The sequence below is a fragment of the Trachypithecus francoisi genome, unplaced genomic scaffold (genome assembly GCF_009764315.1).
Source record: "Trachypithecus francoisi isolate TF-2019V2 unplaced genomic scaffold, Tfra_2.0 Lachesis_group5, whole genome shotgun sequence".
Lineage (NCBI taxonomy): Eukaryota > Metazoa > Chordata > Mammalia > Primates > Cercopithecidae > Trachypithecus > Trachypithecus francoisi.
Window position 1 is genome coordinate 47,282,379 of NW_022681470.1, and position 20,161 is coordinate 47,302,539.

General features: G+C 32.6%; 1 protein-coding gene across 1 annotated transcript in view; it reads right to left on the reverse strand.

Annotated features, from left to right (window-relative positions):
* Positions 1–20,161, reverse strand: part of BRINP3 (BMP/retinoic acid inducible neural specific 3) — a 388,006-nt gene that overhangs the window by 349,524 nt on the left and 18,321 nt on the right. Inside the window, exon 2 of the mRNA XM_033197383.1 lies at positions 16,216–16,501. Coding sequence (XP_033053274.1) covers positions 16,216–16,451 — 236 coding nt within the window. The 5' untranslated portion in view covers positions 16,452–16,501. The remainder of the gene's footprint in view (positions 1–16,215; positions 16,502–20,161) is intronic.

Sequence of the window (20,161 nt, forward strand, 5' to 3'; positions counted from 1 at the left end):
GTTCCCTCTTTATTAAATGTTGATATATACTAAATTTAATTCCATAGTGATTAGTGAACAGCATGTTAGTTTGAGATATGTGCTGTGTCAGGCAACAATGCAAAGGTGAACAGTTACCCTTGACAATGAGGAGAAAGGCACTAACCAAGGATGAATAAATGTTCGCTCTCAAGATGCCGTAATAGTGACACTGCCAGTTATCAATGTAGGCTAAGTGACAACAAGAGTAAAGGATAGGTTAATATCACCTCTATTGTGGAAATAACTTATTCTCCTTCACAGGATTAAATCTCAGACCCCAGAAAGATATTCCACCGGTATTTTCGGGCCTCTCTATTTTCATTTTTGTCCCCAGTTGCCTATGACAGACTAGAAATTAAAGAGCTCTTTTCTGATTTCAGTTTATTCTTTCTCCATAATCTGTCTAATGATGGCATTTTCAGAGTTGCGTGTCTATGTGGGAGATGACCCAAAAAGGAGAAGGTGCAGGTGAGCATGTTTCTTCCCTTCTGACTTTGACACAATGCAGGCCAACACACATAAAAATACATGTAACTTACCCTGCACTCTTATCTTCCACTCTTCCTAGGAGAGAAAAAAGTGTTGCTCATAAGTAGGCATAATGTTCATATGAAGAGTAGAATAAAGGGAAAATGAAGAGTATTTCAACTGAAACCGGGAATATTAATATAATGTGTTTTTTATATAACCTCAGTGCCTTACTTTGGTTTGAATCTCCAGTTTAAATTTTGAAGTGTTAAATAACAAAAGCATAGCATAGGACTATTTTATATTTAACCAAATAAGTCATGTCTTTAAAAACCAGATCAAAATTTTACTCCAAGGCACACGAAATAGTATCTAATTCCAAATTTTTGTAAGAAGGTCTGTGAGAGTACGTGTGTGTGTATGTGTATGGGTGCTTGAATGAATTAATGGTAGAAAGATGTTGAGCTGTGTGGTGATCTAATTAAGGGACATGACTGGGGCCAGAAGTAGAAGACAGATAACGTAAGGCCTAAACAGTAAAGCTGAAACTGTGAACACTGCCAAGGAAGAGAATGTAATGTGATCCTAATTCTTAACAGATGCCAGAAACAGAAGTAGAAAATTTGAGTTTTTAAGTAATATTAACCTCTTATAATATCAATAATAAATTTTCTTTCCTATAATAAAGCATTCCTAAATAATGGCAAAAACAGGACTCAAGCTATAAGTTCCCATGTCGTTGGCAAATTTTTAAATTCTCATTTTGATTCTTTTGATTTGACTGAAAGGAAAGAACTAATCATAGTACTTTAGTTTTCACAGAACAATACTTTGAATAACCACTTTAATATAAAATATGCTAACATAACAGACTATATTTCTTCCAGCAGTTATCAAAAATCAGATTTTGAAAAAGGTATAATGTAGTATAAAATGTATTCATTGATTGTATAAAGTTTGATTATAGGAAACAGCTAGTTGTAATTTTTGTAAAATAAACAAAAATCCATTCACATGACTTGCTAAAAATATAATCTCCCGGAATCCAACAATGGAAATTTCTTTATCATCTGATATGTTTTATTCATGTCTCTTGCATTAAATAGTTTCTCCTTTTAAAAGCAAATAGGATTTATCTTGAAAAAAATTACACATGAATTTTAGAAATTAGAAAAAATTGATATCTTTATGTTAAGCCACAGTGTTCATTCAATATAATTATGTAAATCACAAAATAATACTCAAAACAATTTAAGTATTGACTTTAAAGAAATAAAACCTGCAGCCAGTTCTATGGAATATTTAGAAACTTTTAACTTCTATATACAGTGATGTTATTCTATATATCAACATTATCAAATAGATTATGTAAGAAAGGTGACCAGTAAAACTTAATTTTAATGGAAGGCCATAGTGAGAAATAAACTTAGAGAATGCCCTATCATCTTCATTTACTAGATGAAGACTCAAAGACACAGAGGGCTGATAAAATTGTATACATTTTTACAAAGAATAAATGGTCAATAAAAGCATGAAATCTCAGTTCCACAATATCAATTTATCTCTCTATCCAAGTATGTGTTGTCTTTACCTCTCCAGTCCAAACGAGCTGGATTAAGTTGACATAATGTAAAAATAAATAATTTAACTTAAGTTAAAAGTCAATTGGAAAATAAAAGATTGAAAAACTTATCAATAAAGTATGAGGATTACAAAGTCACAACCTAAGTAAACATTTGCAAAGTACTGATGAGAAAACAATTCTAACAAAAAAATTGAAATCTTTTAAAATACAATTTTAATATACAAAAATGAAAAGGACGTCCTAGATTGTATTTTTATAGGCTAAAAACAGATTAAAAGAAAAAAAAACAAATCGTGAAATTCCCTTATTTTCTCTTTAGGTGGGACTGCTAAACTAACAGATCAACAAGATCAGTCAGTATTCTGTAAAATACTTGAATGTTATGGCAACATTTGACATGGTCAAATATAATATCATTAATAGAGAAGCTAGAAAAAGAAAACCTAGAATACAGGGCCACAGTGCTGTATCTGAAGTCCCTGAAGTCAAAGGTGCTTCAGAGTTCAGAGTTTTGCGTATTTTAGAGGGAAATGAGGAACACACAGTGTATCTTATGTAATATTTTCAGCGGAATGTGAGGCAGTAACATATAATCAAGCACATCAGCATACTTGCAATTAAGGGTGACTATTTCGCATTCAGTACAAAAATAAAAGCTATATCTCACATCTGTCAAAGTCAGGGCAAGTTTCAAAGCAAAATGTGCTAAAAGAAAATGATCCGGCCGGGCGCGGTGGCTCAAGCCTGTAATCCCAGCACTTTGGGAGGCCGAGACGGGCGGATCACGAGGTCAGAAGATCAAGACCATCCTGGCTAACACGGTGAAACCCCGTCTCTACTAAAAACAATACAAAAATCTAGCCGGGCGAGGTGGCGGGTGTGTAGTCCCAGCTACTCGGGAGGCTGAGACGGGAGAATGGAGTAAACCCGGGAGGCGGAGCTTGCAGTGAGCTGAGATCCAGCCACTGCACTTCAGCCTGGGCGACAGAGCCAGACTCCGTCTCAAAAAAAAAAAAAAAAGAAAGAAAGAAAGAAAGAAAGAAAGAAAGAAAAGAAAAGAAAAGAAAATGATCCAGTTTCAAAGCTGTGGAATTTTGCAATTTCCATAAAAGGCTTTGTACCTATACAAAAAGCTGAAAATTATCTAATTATTGGAGGGTTTCTCATTTAATTGAGGATACTTTTTTATTATTATTCTGCTAAGATATTTGTCAGTGATGCAAATTAATACATAAGAGCTATTCCTTTCAAATGTGCATATTTGGAATAAACCAGTATGTTTGAGTATAATTTTCAAGAAAAGAAAATTCTTGACAGATTTCTCAAATGAGTCAAATATATTTTTATTATTATTTTTAATGAGATACGAACACATGCAATGCTCTCAAGAGTAGGAGAATCTAGTTCTCCCTAATAGTACTTCAATAAAAGAGAATAATAATGTGAAGTCTGAGTGCTATCATTGGATTAAACATTGAAGAGACAGAACTGGGATAGGATTAGAAAGTACACCCTGGAATGTGGTTTGTTCCCAGTAATTTGAAACATTTAAAGAATGGTTAGATGATCACTTGACAGTTACACTATAAATGGGAATTAGATAGCGTGAGTTAAACATCATTGCTTTGAGTAGATAAATTTTAATGTCATGTTCAATCTTTGGTTTTATTTGGGAGAAAAAAAACCTAAATCCTGAAAAGATCACTGTAAAAAAGGATTATAGTCTGTTTGCTTTTTTAATTGATAAACATGGAAATGTATTCCTATGAGTGTTAAACTTATTGCTGTATTTTAAAAATTTACTTTCCTATAATGGTTAAGTTTTCAAAGATTACATTTCATGAGAAAATACTTTATGAATTTTAATGCGGTATGTTTATTTAAATCTAATTTTCTATTCTGTTTTGGGAAATAGTTGTGTGTGTCTTTCAGATAAGACCGTCAGCACATAAGGCCACAGCAAAACAGAGATTTTGCTAATTTTTTAAGTCTTTGTTAATTTCTGGCTGACAAGAAAGGTAGTTTAATTGGTTAGCTACTAATATCTATTTAAATGAGCGGCCAGGGAACTGTCTGTCACAATAAGGATATGCAAAGCCCAGGCCATTCTCTTTGACTCTTTTCAACTATTTCAAAAGAGAAGAAAATAGGAAGATTCCACATATGTGTAAAGGAAGGGAGAAGGCTCAAAAAGTAATCACACACGCCTAAGTATTTCACATACTTTGGACACAAAAGAAGAAAATTGGATTTAAATAAAACAACTAAGGTACTTACGTGTGTGTGATTACTTTGTGTATTTTCTTCAAGCGTGTGTGGTTACTTTGTGTGTATTTTCTTCGTGAGTGCGTGTGTGTACATGTATATACTTTCGGGTTTGACCTATAGGTGCCTTAACAATAAACTAGTGAAATACTTTCAAATATTGTGGAAGCCTTCTGTAACCTTTGTTTTGTTTTGTTTTGAGACGGAGTTTTGCTCTTATTGCCCAAGGCTAGAGTGCAATGGCACAATCTCGGCTCGCTGCAAACTCTGCCTCCCGGATGCAAGTGATTCTCCTGCCTCAGCCTTCCAAGCAGCTGGGACTACAGGCGTGCACCACGCACGCGGCTAAGTTTTATATTTTTAGTAGAGATGGGTTTCCACTATACTGGCCAGAATGATTTCGAACTCCTGACCTTACTCGGCCCCCCAAAGTGCTGGGATTACGGTCGTGAATCACTGCGTCTGGCCAGCCTTCTGTATCTTGACTAAAAGAAAATATTCAAAGAACGCTGAGAATTCTTTAAAAGGACCTGAAGAGTACAAAACGTTCCCTTTCACTAGGTTAAAGTATCTCCTCTACTGGCAAACAAAATGGACACCCTGGCAAACTGGGGTGTTCAAAGTTGAAACAGAACCAGGCAGCCATACCTGCATGAGGGAGCAGTGGGTCACAGAGTCTTCATTCCCAGAAAGATGTTGTAAAAGTATCACAGGACCTCCCTTTCTGCAATCAAGCCAAACCAATGTCTGCTGTGCTTGCCAAGATAAACTGAGAGGTGAACCACACTCACCACCAGCAGTTTGAAAGGTCTGACAGCGACTTCTAGTTTGGGGCTTGGAAGCCAATCAATCAGAACTTACCTACCCTGGCCGATCAAGGCTCAGCTTGTATCAACCAATCAGGACTCAGCTGCAATGACCAACCTGAATTAAGCAAGTTTCAGTCTTTCTGTACACAGACCTGATTGGGAACCTCGGCAGGAACTTTCCTGTAAAACATGAACAGTCGGCTAGGCTGTGGCTCCCGCGTCTAATCCCAGCACTTTGGTAGGCGGAGGCAGGCAGATCACGAGAGTTTGAGACCAGCATGACCAACATGGAGAAAACCTGTCTCTACTAAAAATACAAAATTAGCCGGGGTGGAGGGTGGTGGCCCATGCCTATAATCCCAACTACTCGGGAGGCTGAGCCAGGAGAATCGTTTAAACCCAGGAAGTGGAGGAGGTTGCAATGAGCGGACGTGGCGCCATTGCACTCAGGCTGGGCAACAAGAGCAAAACTCCACCCCCCAAAAAACAAAACAAAATAAAAGAAAACCCATAAACAATCTCTTTCTTCTCTGGAATGAATTTTAGTGGGGTATGTTTTATTTAAATCTAATTTTCTTCTTTTGTGTACAAAGGCTGTTTCCCAAGTTTACAAACTATTCACTGGCATAAAGTCTCTTCCCTCAAATTTCAGAGAACTTTTCTTCATACTAAAAATCAGTTATTAGCTTTTACATTTAAAATAAAATGGCTTACTAATATATTTCCTAGGTTTGTTTATGTAAAAAGAGTATGCTTTTTATTTTTTATATTTATTTATTTTATTTTATTTTTATTTTTATTTTTATTTTTTTTTTTGAGGCAGAGTCTTGCTCTGTCTCCAGGCTGGAGTGCAGTGGCACGATCTTGGCTCGCGGAAACCTCTGTCTCCCGAGTTCAAGTCATTCTCCTGCCTCAGCCTCCGGAGTACCTGAGATTACAAGCGCGCACCACTATGCTCAGCTGATTTTTCTATTTTTAGCAGAGACGGGGTTTCACCATATTTGCCAGAGTGTTCTCAAACTCCTGACCTCGTGATCCGCCCACCTTGCCCTCCCAAAGTGCTGGGATTACAGGCGTGAGCCACTGCACCCTGCCAAAAATAGTAAGCTTTTTATATTGCCTTTGTTTACTGGGAAATGTGGAGAAATAAATGAATGGAATATTAAATAAGATATGTACGTCCTTTGTGCAACTTTTTTCAACTTTTTTTAACATTTTTATATTATCACATATCACGTCAGTAAGAGAAGCAAGTTCATGAATAAATATTACTAATTAATTCGTGTAAGACTGTTTTAGAGACGTAATTTTATCGGATAATTATTATATCCTAAAGCACATTATGGAATTATAATTCCTATTGAAAATTATGGGAAAGTTAAAAAAGTTACTTTGGGGAAATTTAAAAACAGGCAGGGAAATTTAAAAAAAACCGAAAAACTTGCTACTTCTATGAAGATTGATCTAATTATGGATATTGGATACATTAATATCTATTATAAACCATAAATAGTACACATTTCAGCTTTAATTTTAAAAGTACAATTGGAAAATGAGGGTCTAATCTTTTACTTGTATTCACAGATGCTTATTAAAATGAAAGATAATATTTTAACTTAATCTTAGGACTAATTTATTTAAACTTGATTTAAAAATATTGTCATTACCATTGCTATTTTATTTTCACATAAAAGCAGAAAAGACATAAAGAATGTAATTTTAGAATCTTTTGTAACTTAGAAACATCATAATTCAAATCACTTTTTTCTCATTAAATTTCATTTAAGTACACACATGCATACATACACACACACTCAAGAAAGATGTGAAGAAACCCTTCAAAGTGTTAAAACCCATTTTTTTCTTCTAATGTTCAAATTCACATTTTTGCAATGGTGCCCGTTAAGAAAATAAATATTAGCAATTCAAAAGCTCCGAAAGAGTGAAAACAAAAGAGAACAAGTCTAATAATTCTGGCAGTTTCACTTGGAGGAAGACCACAGAGATAATGAAAATGAAGAATTAGAGTGCTTGGCGAAATGGGATTAGATAGAGAAAAATAATCAAATAAAGTGTTTTTTTAAATGCCAAAGCATCATAATTGTTGTTTCCTATTCTGTAAATAATTGTGTTAACTAGCAATCTTGTTTATTTTGTCATTATAATAATAACAAATATTAATATACTATTAAACTAAAAATTATTACTTATAAATTGTTTTAATTATTACAAAAGCACAGCTTCTTAATTTATAGTAGCAAGATAATGCACAATTCTCATTAAGAACTGATTCTTCTGACAGTGGATTATAGTTTCTAAACTCTTTATATTTCTATATTACTTCTGACTGAAGTTTTCTCAATGGTAACTGTATATTTCAGTTGTGAGTTATAATTAAGTAACAAAAATTAAAATGTATTATATGGTTTAATCTCAAAATTAGAGATATAGCAATATCATTGAACACATGTATTCAAATGATTTTAGTTATTAATGTATTTTGATTATTATTTAAAATCACTACCTAGAATACTCCTCTTAATTTATCATTGCACCAAGTGTGTTAACAGTGTAGTGATTTATAGTAAACCAACCAATTAGGATAAAAAGCTTCCTTCTTACTACAGCTTCTTCAATATAACATACAAGAAATAGGAAAAAATTAGATTGGTGGGGGAAAGATAAAAATTACACAATTTATGTTCCAATATACACAAAGAAAAATATAAGAGGTATAAGAGATTCTTATATATTATTTATAAAGAAGTATTTGTAAGTGATTTTTGCAGATAAATGCAGATATAAGAATTAACCACAGTAAATTTTTGTTTTAATCCTTTAAATCTATTTGTTCTGATGTTTCCTTTTTGCTTTTGATAGCCCAAAAAATAGAACTTTATAGCTCAAAGGATCTGTAGAGATCTAGTGCTGCCTTACTTTTACAAATGAGGAGACTGAGGTCTGAGAAATTAAGTTACAAACCTGAGTGAATACAGTTGCGTTTCGTCAAAGACAGAAAAGAATACGGGCCTCCTTGCTTATAGTCAAGGGGAAATATTTTCATTGGGATACGCATTGGTCTCTAAATCTAGCATATCCAAATGCAAAGCCAGTGCCTTTGATGGTTGAGCAACTGGCTTGCTCTAGGAAATTAAAGACAGAAAGATAGAAATAAAAAAATAAAATGTATAAAATTAAATAAATAAAACAGAAAGAGGAAAAAGTTCTGTCTTCCACATATTCATAACTTAAGTTAGAAGGTGATTTTAGTGCAGTATCATACATGAAAGAGAAATTCATGGATATGAGGGGCGAACAAAAGTTCAACATATTTTCGTTTTTATTTCTGAATCTGTAAAACGGAAATTATTACAGCTTTTATAGGATTAAATAAGATAATATGAAAGCACCAATTACATAATGAAAATTCAATATTTAATTTCAATCTCTTTTCCTTTTCTAGTACGGACTAGATAGATAGGTAGGTGGATAGATAGATAGATAGATAGATAGATAGATAGATAGATAGATATAGTCCAGACTATTGCCCTATATATAAATAGTGTAAAATAGTGTATATACATATATATATACTGTAATGTTTTAACCAACATTTTTGAATATCTTATATATGTATTTGTGAATAGCTTATTATATACTAGAAATAGGATGTATTAGTTTCTTTTTAATTTCTTAAATAAGAAGTAATTCCAATCCCTTGCCCTTTTCCAGACTACAAAAGGGGAAGAGATTGGAATTAAATATTGTTTGATATATATGTACACACATACCTATTGCACTATGTATATAAAATATAGATATGTAAGTATACACACACGTTTTGCAGTCCCTCTTTCTCCCTATAGCTCTCTCTGTATATATATATACACAACATATAGCTATGATCCCCAAACACTTCTGACTTATGTTATAGTCTGTCTTTCACATACGAAGATGTTTAATTATAATTATTTAAAAAATTAATGCTAAGGCTAAAAGGAGAAATTATGTTTCATTATTTTAACTCTATTTTTAACTTTTTCCTAAATAACCGTGGTAAATCATAATTTCATTGTTAGTTACTTGCAAATGACTTTTCAAATAAATTACAGCTCATCTGAATGTTTTTAATAACAGCTAATATTTTGCCTGATCATAAAATGTACACATACTCATCACAAAAAAAGTGTGAGGGAAAACCTATAAAACTTTACACAAGAGATAACTCAAACATTTAGGTGCAATACTTGTAGTCTTTTTAGTGTGCATTTGTATATATTAAAAAAGTAAGACCATCCTAAAATAATTACAGCCCTATTTTATGTTTTTAAATTTTTATGTGTTTTGTTTCACTTAAATTTGAAGGAATATGAAAGAATTTCCTATTGTATTGAATATCTTTTGAAAATAAAACAATATTTAGTACCATTAAAACTCAATTTTCAGTTTTCTGAGGAAACAGTTAAATTTATTTCTTTAAATTTGTATTCTTAATATCTAGTTTTAAATTTGCATTCCTAAGATTTTTGAGAATTCTGAAAACAAGGATATATTTAATTTATTATGTTAATATTTTTCTTTGTGAGTTAGAATAAAGTCAAATTGAGTATACATTCCATGACCATATTTAAGATGCATATTACATATTTAATGCACAAAATTCTGTATATCAGTACAATTGTATTAAATTATATATTTAAACAATCTTTTTTCTTATCACCCCTACACTTGGGGAGTGTGTTGTGTGTGTGTGGTCTATTTCATCCATAAAATTTAAAATAGCAGATTAAAGTTTCTTTTGACAATTATGTTTTTTTTTTTTTTAGTTTCTCCCAGAAGATCTATGTATAACTTACTATTCATTATATAGTGTTATATGGCATTTAAGAAAATTGATGGTCTTTTTACTTTTTATGTTGGGTCTAATTTTGTCTTAGTTAACTTTGCTAAAAGTAGCATATTCAAAGAAATGTTTAAGTCTGATTATGATAATTATTTTTAGAGCTGGAAATGTTTACAGTTATTACATTTGGTATATTTTTGTTTTTTTCTGGTTACCTGGTTTCAAGTTGGATAATTCTATCATTTTCATTTATTTTTAAACTTTTGATACGTCTCTCTTTATATGTAGCAGGAAATTTTCAAAATATACATAATGCTTTTTACATCTGCAAGTTGTTATTGTTAAGGTTGGCAATAATATTTGAAACAATTTTGCTGGTTAGAAATGGAAATATTAATAAATTTGAATTTCAGCTCTGTTTAATTTTTCTAAAGTTTTACTCAAATTCAGATCTCTAAGTATTTATTTATATCATAGGAGTTTATAACCCTAGGTCACTTAAACTTAATAGTTATCTTTATTGTTAAATACTGCCTGTTCCAAGAATCATATTTTAACATTTCCTTGAAATTTTGAAACAATATTTACTATTTTTCACAAAACTCTGTGTGATAATTTTTAGTGTGAATTTCATTTCTGTTGCTACATTTTATTTTATTTTATTTACATTATTATCACATCCTCCAAACTCCTTTTTATTTTCACTCTATCTTTTTCTTACCATATATTCCTCTGTTTTTAGAGATACCACAATTTCCTACAATCTATTGAAGAGACTAAGCATTCATGTGTGCTTCTGTGTGTATGTGTCTATCAGGGAGAAGGATCATGAAGAGGTAATCTCTTCTATTAAATCTTTAAGATATTTATTTCTTTCATTTGACTATTTTACAAAGTTTGTTACCTTCTCCCTTCAGTAAAAGCATGGTCTCCCTACTATGATACTCAAACTGTCACATACTACCAAAGGTGCTATTGTATTATAGCGTGTGTGTGTGTGTGTGTGTGTGTGTGTGTGTGTGCGTGTATTATATATAGTCTATTACTGTATTATTTTATTTGTCATGTGGAATAGAGAGGGCTCTATCAATATGTAGATTTTGCTGAAACAGCATGTATTGATCAGTGTCTCCAATTCTTTCTTTGTTTTGCACGAGAGTGCACTGATGTATAGTGGTTTGGGCTTAATTATCAGTGTATAGCTGAGGCGGAATTTACCCTGACATTCATTTCTCTGACAATCTTAACAAGAAAGTCCAGGGGAAACAACATTAACTACATTAAAGGCTATTCCTCTCCCTGTTCCCAATTTACTTCTGAAAGTCCTTGTTCTTTGTCAAAGATATATAATCATTAATACTAGTACTCATGTATTCCCTTCTAGAGTTGCCAAATTTAGCAAATAAAAATACATGGCAAACAAATAAATTAAAATTTAAATAGACAAAAATATTTTCTGTTTCTTTGTTTTTTGGTTTAATTGTGTCTCAAATATTACATGGGGCATCCTTATTTGATATCCTCCTACTACATCATTCTTGCCATGTACTAACTCCAAACATAGTGAGAGAGAGAGATCATTTGACTGTGGCTACATCTCAAGGTAGGATTCTGTCATGGAGAGGGAGGTGCAAAGTTCCTATTAGGATCTAACTTTGGGCTTCGGAGTAGTTAGCTGATGGTAATGACACAGCTCCCTTCTGTATTTAGGGTAAGTGCCACCTTTGTTGAGGCATTTGGGCTTGCTCATCTGAGGTATTAAAATATATTTTGCTAGTCTTATAACTTATAAGAAGCTTATAACTATTTAAATGCCTCTCATATTCTGGCAGAAGGTTACATATTCATCATAATTTTCTGTGTTGTTATGAGTTTTCATTTTCCTTCCTGATAATTAATATAGTATTTTAATAGGAAGTTTGAAGTGATCTGTATCCGGGTTGCTACTTTAAAGACATTTTAAACCAGAATCCTTATAGTTTTTATTATAGAAAATTGTATATTCTTAAAAACAACTCTTTATCAATAAATACTTGTCCAATTCTTATTCCTGATGAAAAATACTTGTATTTGAATTCTTAATAACTTGTATTTAAATGGATTCTTATGTATTCCAAAATTATGAAGCTTTTTTCTCTGTTTTCTTCTGGAAACTTAATATTTTTGCCTTTCCTATTGAGATCCTTTTTCCATATAAAATAGATCTATAAATATGTTATGAAGAGAGGATTAAATTTCTGCTTTTCTCATATGGATACCCATATAAAGAAACATTTATTCAAAAGTTCACTCTTTCCCACACAAGATTTCATTATAATCCTGTCACATATGAAGTGACCACATAGTGGCTGAACTTTTTTTAGACTATCTTGTCTTTCATTAGTCATTTTTTAAATATAATTTTTTTCAAGGAACATGACTAAAAACACTAGAAAGGCACAACATTCATCTCAATTGTCTCCTGTTCTCAAATTTGGAGCATTATTTGAGTGCTCTGAAGAAGCACACAAAGTTGTGATAATATGACATGTCTGTATAATATTTTGAAAAATTATAAGAAAATCAATATCATTTTCCCATAGTTCACTTACACATGTGGTTAACCAAAGAATGGTAGAAGTTAGGGAAAGAAAAAAAAATATTTTTGTTTTGAGTCATCATATCTGAAGATTTACATATGTGAAATGTTTATTTTATGGTAATGAAAATTGCCAGCCTATGACCTTAGAACTCATATCAGTGGTTCAAGATAACTGCATCTAAGTTTGAGCCAATAAAAATGAGTCTCTTGTCTAGATATCCTCTAATGTATTAAAAGAATAAAGATTGCCATGGCCTGGAGAAAATTATACATATCCTGACAGGCTTACAGCCTGAGGGATAGTGTTTCTAGAATACAACTGCAAACACAAGGTTCCAGCTTACTAAGGGGCCAAGTGTCCCTCTATTCCATGCGGCAGAGTAGACAAAATTTCTCCAGGCATAGCTCACTTTCTGAAACTAAAAACACTTTTAGAAATGCCTTTTTTTTTTTAATGAGGCCATTTTTTCAAAATGCCTTATTATTTTATTCAGGAACCAATCTGAGGATATTGGTAAAAATAGTTCGAAATCTAACTTACAATATTTGTCCAAATAACAAGTTGTGTGTTACCATTCTCATTCTAAATCTTCCAACTCAGTGACCAACCCACAAATTAATCATCTTTTAAGTCTTAATGAAGTTTCAGACACAAATTCTGTAAATAACTTTAAATATACACAAGTTTAAAAACATAAATGTAAGTTACATTATAGTTGACAAAAACACACCTTTTCAAACATGATGACAATTTTTAAAAATCTTAGCCCTAGCTATGATTTTAATAATTTCTGATTACTGTGTCCTTGCTGTTCTATATTTGGAGTGAAAATAAAAATATGTTGCTGGAGAAGAGGAAGAAATGAAGAAACACATGTGAAAATAGATTTGACCTAATTACTTTAACAAGTTTGATATGTTTTACATTTGTAACTAGTGCCTTTCAGAAACAATGTCAATGCAATATTCCCCAAGAATGTGTTGATGATAGTAATAATAAGCACTAGTAGCATTGGGCTGATCACTTTAGGAAATTACAATCTTTAAAATGACAAATCAAGTATTTAAATACGGAAAACACTAATTTTCCATCTATGTGTTTTAAGTACTCACAAATTCTATATTTTATGGCAAACATTAATGAAAGATGAACCCTCTAAAAATTGTTTTTGAAGACAACTATTAAAGACAAAAACTCACTTTACTAAAACTAAAGGAACTCTAATGAATAAATTATATTGTTCTTTTTATAGCACCTATCAATAACTGTAGCATCATTTGCAATGTTAAAATGGTTTTATAAGACGTTATAACCTAGCTCCATTGTTTATAAATGGATTTAATATCTTTACATGTTTATTCAAGCCACAAAGGTAAAGACATAGGAAGGATAAGTAGCAGGGAGCTAATGAAGGTCTCCAGGAAGTGAGTTGCATAAAAAACAAACAATGTATAAGCCTTGCAAACAAACCTCAAAGCACTTTTGTTCATTACCTTTAACATCTGTTATCCAAATAATGCCTCTTTCATTCAACCCAGCACCTCCAAAAACATGTCAAGCTGGCTGCGCGCGGTGGCTCACTACTGTAATCCCAGCACTTTGGGAGGCCGCGGGGGGCAGATCATTTGAAGTCAGAAGTTCAAGACCAGCTTCGCCAACAAAGTGAAATTCCGTCTCTACTAACAATACAAAAATTAGCTGGGCGTGGTGGCGGGTGCCTGTTAATCTAAGCTACTTGGGTACCTGAGGCAGGAGAATCGCTTAAACCCAGGAGACGGAGGTTGCAGTGTGCCAAGATCGTGTCACTGCACTCCAGCCTGGGTGACAGAATGAGACTCCGTCCCAAAACAAAAACAAAAACATGTCAAGCCATGTTTGCAGCTCACAGCTGATTGACTGATAAGCTAAACCACAACAATCACACGTAAGACAGCACCTTAGACCTCCAGATACAGATGCCAATAAATCATGGAGACATGCGCTGGCATCAGTTTGTCTGGCAGAGTGTTAAAAATCTTCTTGCAGAGTGCTAAAATCTAACACATCCTTACAATTCTAAATTCAGGTAGCTTCACACAATCTGTGAAGAAAAACTGGCTAAATCAATAAACACATATAAAAATAAATGAACCCAGAATCATAAAATGTTGACAATTTCTGCTGCATTTCAGAAAGAAAATCTGTAGTATTATTGTTTTTCCTTTTTTTTTTTTTTTTTTTTTTTTTGAGACGGAGTCTCGCTGTGTCACCCAGGCTGGAGTGCAGTGGTGCATCTCAGCTCACTGCAAGCTCCGCCTCCCAGGTTCAAGCGATTATCTTGCCTCAGCCTCCCGAGTAGCTAGGACTACAGGTGCATGCCACCATGCCCAGCTAATTTTTGTATTGTTAATAGAGACGGGGTTTCACCATGTTGAAAGATGGTCTGCATCTCTTGACCTGGTGATCCACCCACCTCCGCCTCCCAAAGTGCTGGGATTACAAGCGTGAGCCACCACGCCCGGCCTCATCATTTCATTTATTTAAAAAATAGAGTAAATCTTTTCATTAGGCTTATGACAGTTTTATGGTTGCATGGAATACGATACTTTTTTTTATTTTTGAAAAGGCAAAGCAATAATTGTATGATGCTTCATGGAACTTGTTCAGGACACTCAGTCTCTTCTGTAAATATACATTGCTGATAGGATTTATAAATTTCTCATAATGCTGTATAAATGACCACAGACAAACAAGCAGAGTGCCCTCTGGTGCACATACAGAACAAAATAAAATATTTATATAGGAGTATCTACATAGATACAGACACACAAAAATGCACAACAAATGTGCTTCTTCATAAATGTTAAACCAATAACTAGGAATTGTAAAAGTCTATCATCAATAAACACATTGAAGTAATAACCTCACATAAAATGTTCTTCATGGCATAGATCAATATAGATCAATCCATCAGGCAACCACTTGTACACTCTCCTACTTAATGTATTCATGGGACATCAGGTGAGCAGGCAACCTTTGCTGGATTTACTATATTACTGTTTTTGTGTAACTTATTTAGATTTTAAGCATAGAACTTTGATAAATGTTAAAGATCATATATCTTAATCCCGTCCATTTCTTTGATCTTTGTTATCATGTCTTATTTATCTGCTACTTGTTTTTATTCCATTGCTGTTTCCTTTAGCTTCTGAACATACAATTACCTTTCAGGTAAAAAAGGATGAGGTGACTCAACTTCTCAGTGACTAGTAGAAGATACCATTTCCATTTAGGCTGAAAAAGGTAACATAGCATTGTATAAGGTAGAAAGGAAAAGCAATTTTTAAAATTTCACTTCAAAATTTTGCCTATTTAAAATAAGAAACTCAGCTTCCAAGTACATTGCCATTTACTTTAAGGCAGTGTAACATGCTTCACTTTGGGAGTGATAGACAAGTGGTCACCATTATCTATTTTTATCATAATATATTACATCTATAAGAAATACTTCTGAATAACAAGAAAACATTACTATGGTGCATGATAAATAGCAACCCTTCTGATAATAACTCTTTCCCATCTGAAACTTTCCCTTCGAGAAACTTATTTATACACAACCTTCAAGGATGATAATTCTGTAATTGCTTTCCCTTTGCTTCATACCTGTATATCTTGTATCTTGTGCTAAATCCCTGCCGGCTTCTGTCCACAAAATCTGTGTATTCCTGTGAGCGATGGAAAGGTCCCTTATCAGAGAGGAGCCAGTCGAAGGGGCTTGTGGCATGCTGATCCGAAACAGCAGCAACTGCTAAAACCCAGCAATGAAGACTCAGTGCTATCCACTCCCATAGAGCCATCAGAGAGAACAATTCAGCACCAGCTCTGCTTCGCCATATCATGCTTCCACTGGGGATTTAGAGCCTTCATTCTCTTAGCTTTCCCTCAACACCTAGACAAAATACACAGGCAATTAGTTAACCCCTAGAAGATTCCTTTCTCTCAGTTAAGGTGTTGAGGTGGCTAATTTTTAAATTTTAATCTAATACCATTGTTTTAAATTAACATTAGCAGAAGAGAATAAAATACAAACCAAAATGATTTTTTTCAGAGCTATATATCTTTTATAATTTGTGCCTTTTTTATATTAATGGAAAATAAGATACTGAGTCATTAACAGACTTTGGTATAACAATTTCATTCAGTGGATCATTAAAGCCTATTGAGCAAAAATCAGAAGTTGAATGTTTTATAAAGTTGGACAGATACAAATAAATAATAAATATGTTCAAGTGTTTCATAAGTTTTGTTATAAATTTTAATACTAGATTTAATTTTATTGTATCATTATTTTAGATAAATGCTTTAAAATGAAGCAAAGATATTCATGTCGTTATTTCCCTAATCTAGATAAACATGGAGTAAAACTGTGGATTTAAGAATACACATATATTTAAAATATATGTATGTATATGTGTGTGTGTATGTGTATACTTATTATAGATATATATAGATACAGATATAGAGACAGACACAGAGTGAGACAGAGAGATGATAGAAAGACAGATTGATAGATGAATAGATGTGTGTATAGGAGAGTGGATGGGAGGAGTAGTGTCTTTTCCCAGTTTTTTTTTTTTTTTTTTTCATTATTCTGTTAGGAAAAAACTGCATATCTGATTACTTAAACAGAATCACAATTACATTAGTTCTAGGGTCTTTAAAGATTTAAATGTGCATATGTATTATTCATAAGAAGTCATACCTCCAAAATTATGTGCACATAAATTAAACAAATGCACATAAATTAAGCTAAAGCAGATTATTCATAGACTTTGAAACTGCATATGTTGTAGTATAACCATTCAAAAAAAAGTAATAAGATGTATAATCCCAGTATAGTACAGTGTAAGAAACTTTATACAAAGCTGCTGATGTAATGTCTATATGCTGCACCAGAAAATTCTAAAAATATTTGAATTCAATTTTTCTTTCTATCCTCATCAACTTTTCAAACAGTATTATTCATAGCACATAGAACTACAGAGTACAAAGATTCTGACTAATGAGAAAGGTTTACTTGTGTGAGTTCTTACTCAGCAAAATGTCTTCAGAAAAAAAAAATTAAGATTTAGAGTATTAAGTAAGATACATCAGTAATACTAGTTACCATATTTCTCTGGTATTTGAATAAGAACACTGGTGGTTTTAATTTGCTTTCCTAGCTATACCCCATTATTTATAATTTAATCCTAAACTACTTCTATATGAAAGATATAGAGAAATAATTTTGCAGCTCTGAAGTAGCTCAAAACAGTGATACAATGAGTGAACTCTTACATATCACAAAATTAAAAGGACATTACTCGCATACTACATGAGTTGCCTCAATCATAAGAGATGCTCACTAAGGGGATTAAAGAGTACCCTCTTTTGTAAACAACATAGGAAGCCTTACAGGTGAAGATATTGCAAAAATGATTTTCTATAAGAAGGAATATTATAATAGAATAATTTTAGAATAGGAGCTTGGAGATTCTAGACTATTTTCTGTTATCTATATAAACGTACCATTGTCAAATGATTCAACTCCTACCTTTCAAATCTGCTGAAAAAATAATTTTACATATGTTTTGGCTTATGAGAACTATGTCATTTATTTTAAAATAATTATAGCTTACTTACATTTATAAACACAATTATTCTTATATATAGTAGTATAGTATAATAATCCTTCTATGACTAAAAAACATTGCTCATCTTTGTTAAACACATCTTTGTTATTTTTATTTTGCTTATCATATACATTCAAACTGGCAAAATGTAATCATTACTTTTAGAAGATATAATTTCTTAATTTCAATGAGGAATTTTTCATTTCATAAAGACAGAATAAATTTTTCAAACATACTACTTAAGTCCATATTACATATATCATCTGAAAGGGTATACTTCTTAATTGAATAAAACTTCAGTCACACCATCCAAATGAAGTTTTCTTATTACCAAATGTAGATGTGAACAAGAATATTATTGAAAATATTCAAACAATACTTATTTCATCCTAATAAACAACTTAGAAAATAGTTCTTTGAAAATGAGGTCAGATTTCCTCCAAATCCAATAACCAATATAGCAAATTAGAGTATATAAATCAAAAGACAATATTCACAGTGGTTAAAAAAATAGACTCTGGAACCAAACTGCTAGTGTTAAAATTCTAACCCTGACGGGGCACAGTAGCTCACGCCTGTAATCCCAGCACTTTGGGAGGCCGAGGTGGGCGGATCACCTGAAGTTGGGAGTTCAGGACCAGCCTGGCCAACATGGTGAAACCCCATCTCTATTAAAAATACACAAAAATTAGCCAGACATAGCGATACACGTCTGTAATCCTAGCTGTTCCAGAGGCTGAGGCATGAGAATCGCTTGAACCTGGGAAGCAGGGGTTGCAGTGAGCTTAGGTGATGCCACTGCACTCCATCCTGGGTGACAGAGAGAGACTCTGTCTCAAAAAAATACAAACACAAAAGCAAAACAAAAACACCCCTTCTATAACTCTGTAGATGTTTGACTTTAGGCAAGTTACTTAACTTCTTTTGTGCGTCAGATTCATAAACTAGTATAGAGGTCACCTCATCAGTCTGTTATAAAAATAGAGTGAGTTAATATTTGTAAAACCCCTAGAATACTGCCTACCATATGGTAAGGGCATGTGGTAAAGTTTTAAGTTATATTTTATACTGGTATGAAGTCATGCCATTATATACCTTAAAATTAAACCAAACATTTTGTACTTACACATATGATTTTTGTAATACACAAAGTGTTATAAAAGTAGGATACAATTGACCTAGATGGCATTTGAGGTCCTGTTTTGCAATTCCATAATTTTTCAGTGGGTGAATTACCCAGAACCACATTCTTATCACTATCTTTATCAAATGTGTTGAGCTTGTTTCATAGTCTTTATATCCCTCATTAAAAAAAATAACTATATTGTGTATATTTAAGGTGTATATCATGATGTAATATGGTTAATATAGTGGAACAATTTAATATATCCATCATTTCACACTGTTATGCATCTTAACATATGGGAAGATAGAAAGGTTTTCTTAAATTTTGTGCAGGGTACTACCTAAAAATATTACCAGGTAATTATGAGGTAATTACCACATAATTTGAGGGTTTTAATTATTTCTGCTTTTTTACTCCTGATTTGGGGAACATGTTGCCCACTTCTGAACAGAAATATTTTTTTCTGAAAGTTTGTTAACACATAGGAATGTCAATCCTACCCCAGATTAAGTTAATTTTGGTGATATCTTAAAATCATTATATTTGTAAGAACTTTATGAAGAGATTTTATAATGAACAAATTCAGATATCCCAGTAAAGTTATACTGAAATAGTGTTTAATAACTTTTTTCACGAGTTACATGACAGGGAGAAAAGTCATAATAGAACGCCTAAGGCAAGGATGTAAGCTTCTAGCCATCTTTGGGGCAAGTGGTCATTAAACTCAATGTTCACCATCAGAAGAGCTTCATTACCTGGTTTGTCACAACAGTAGATCATTGTATATTTAATTCATCATTTCATGAGTACT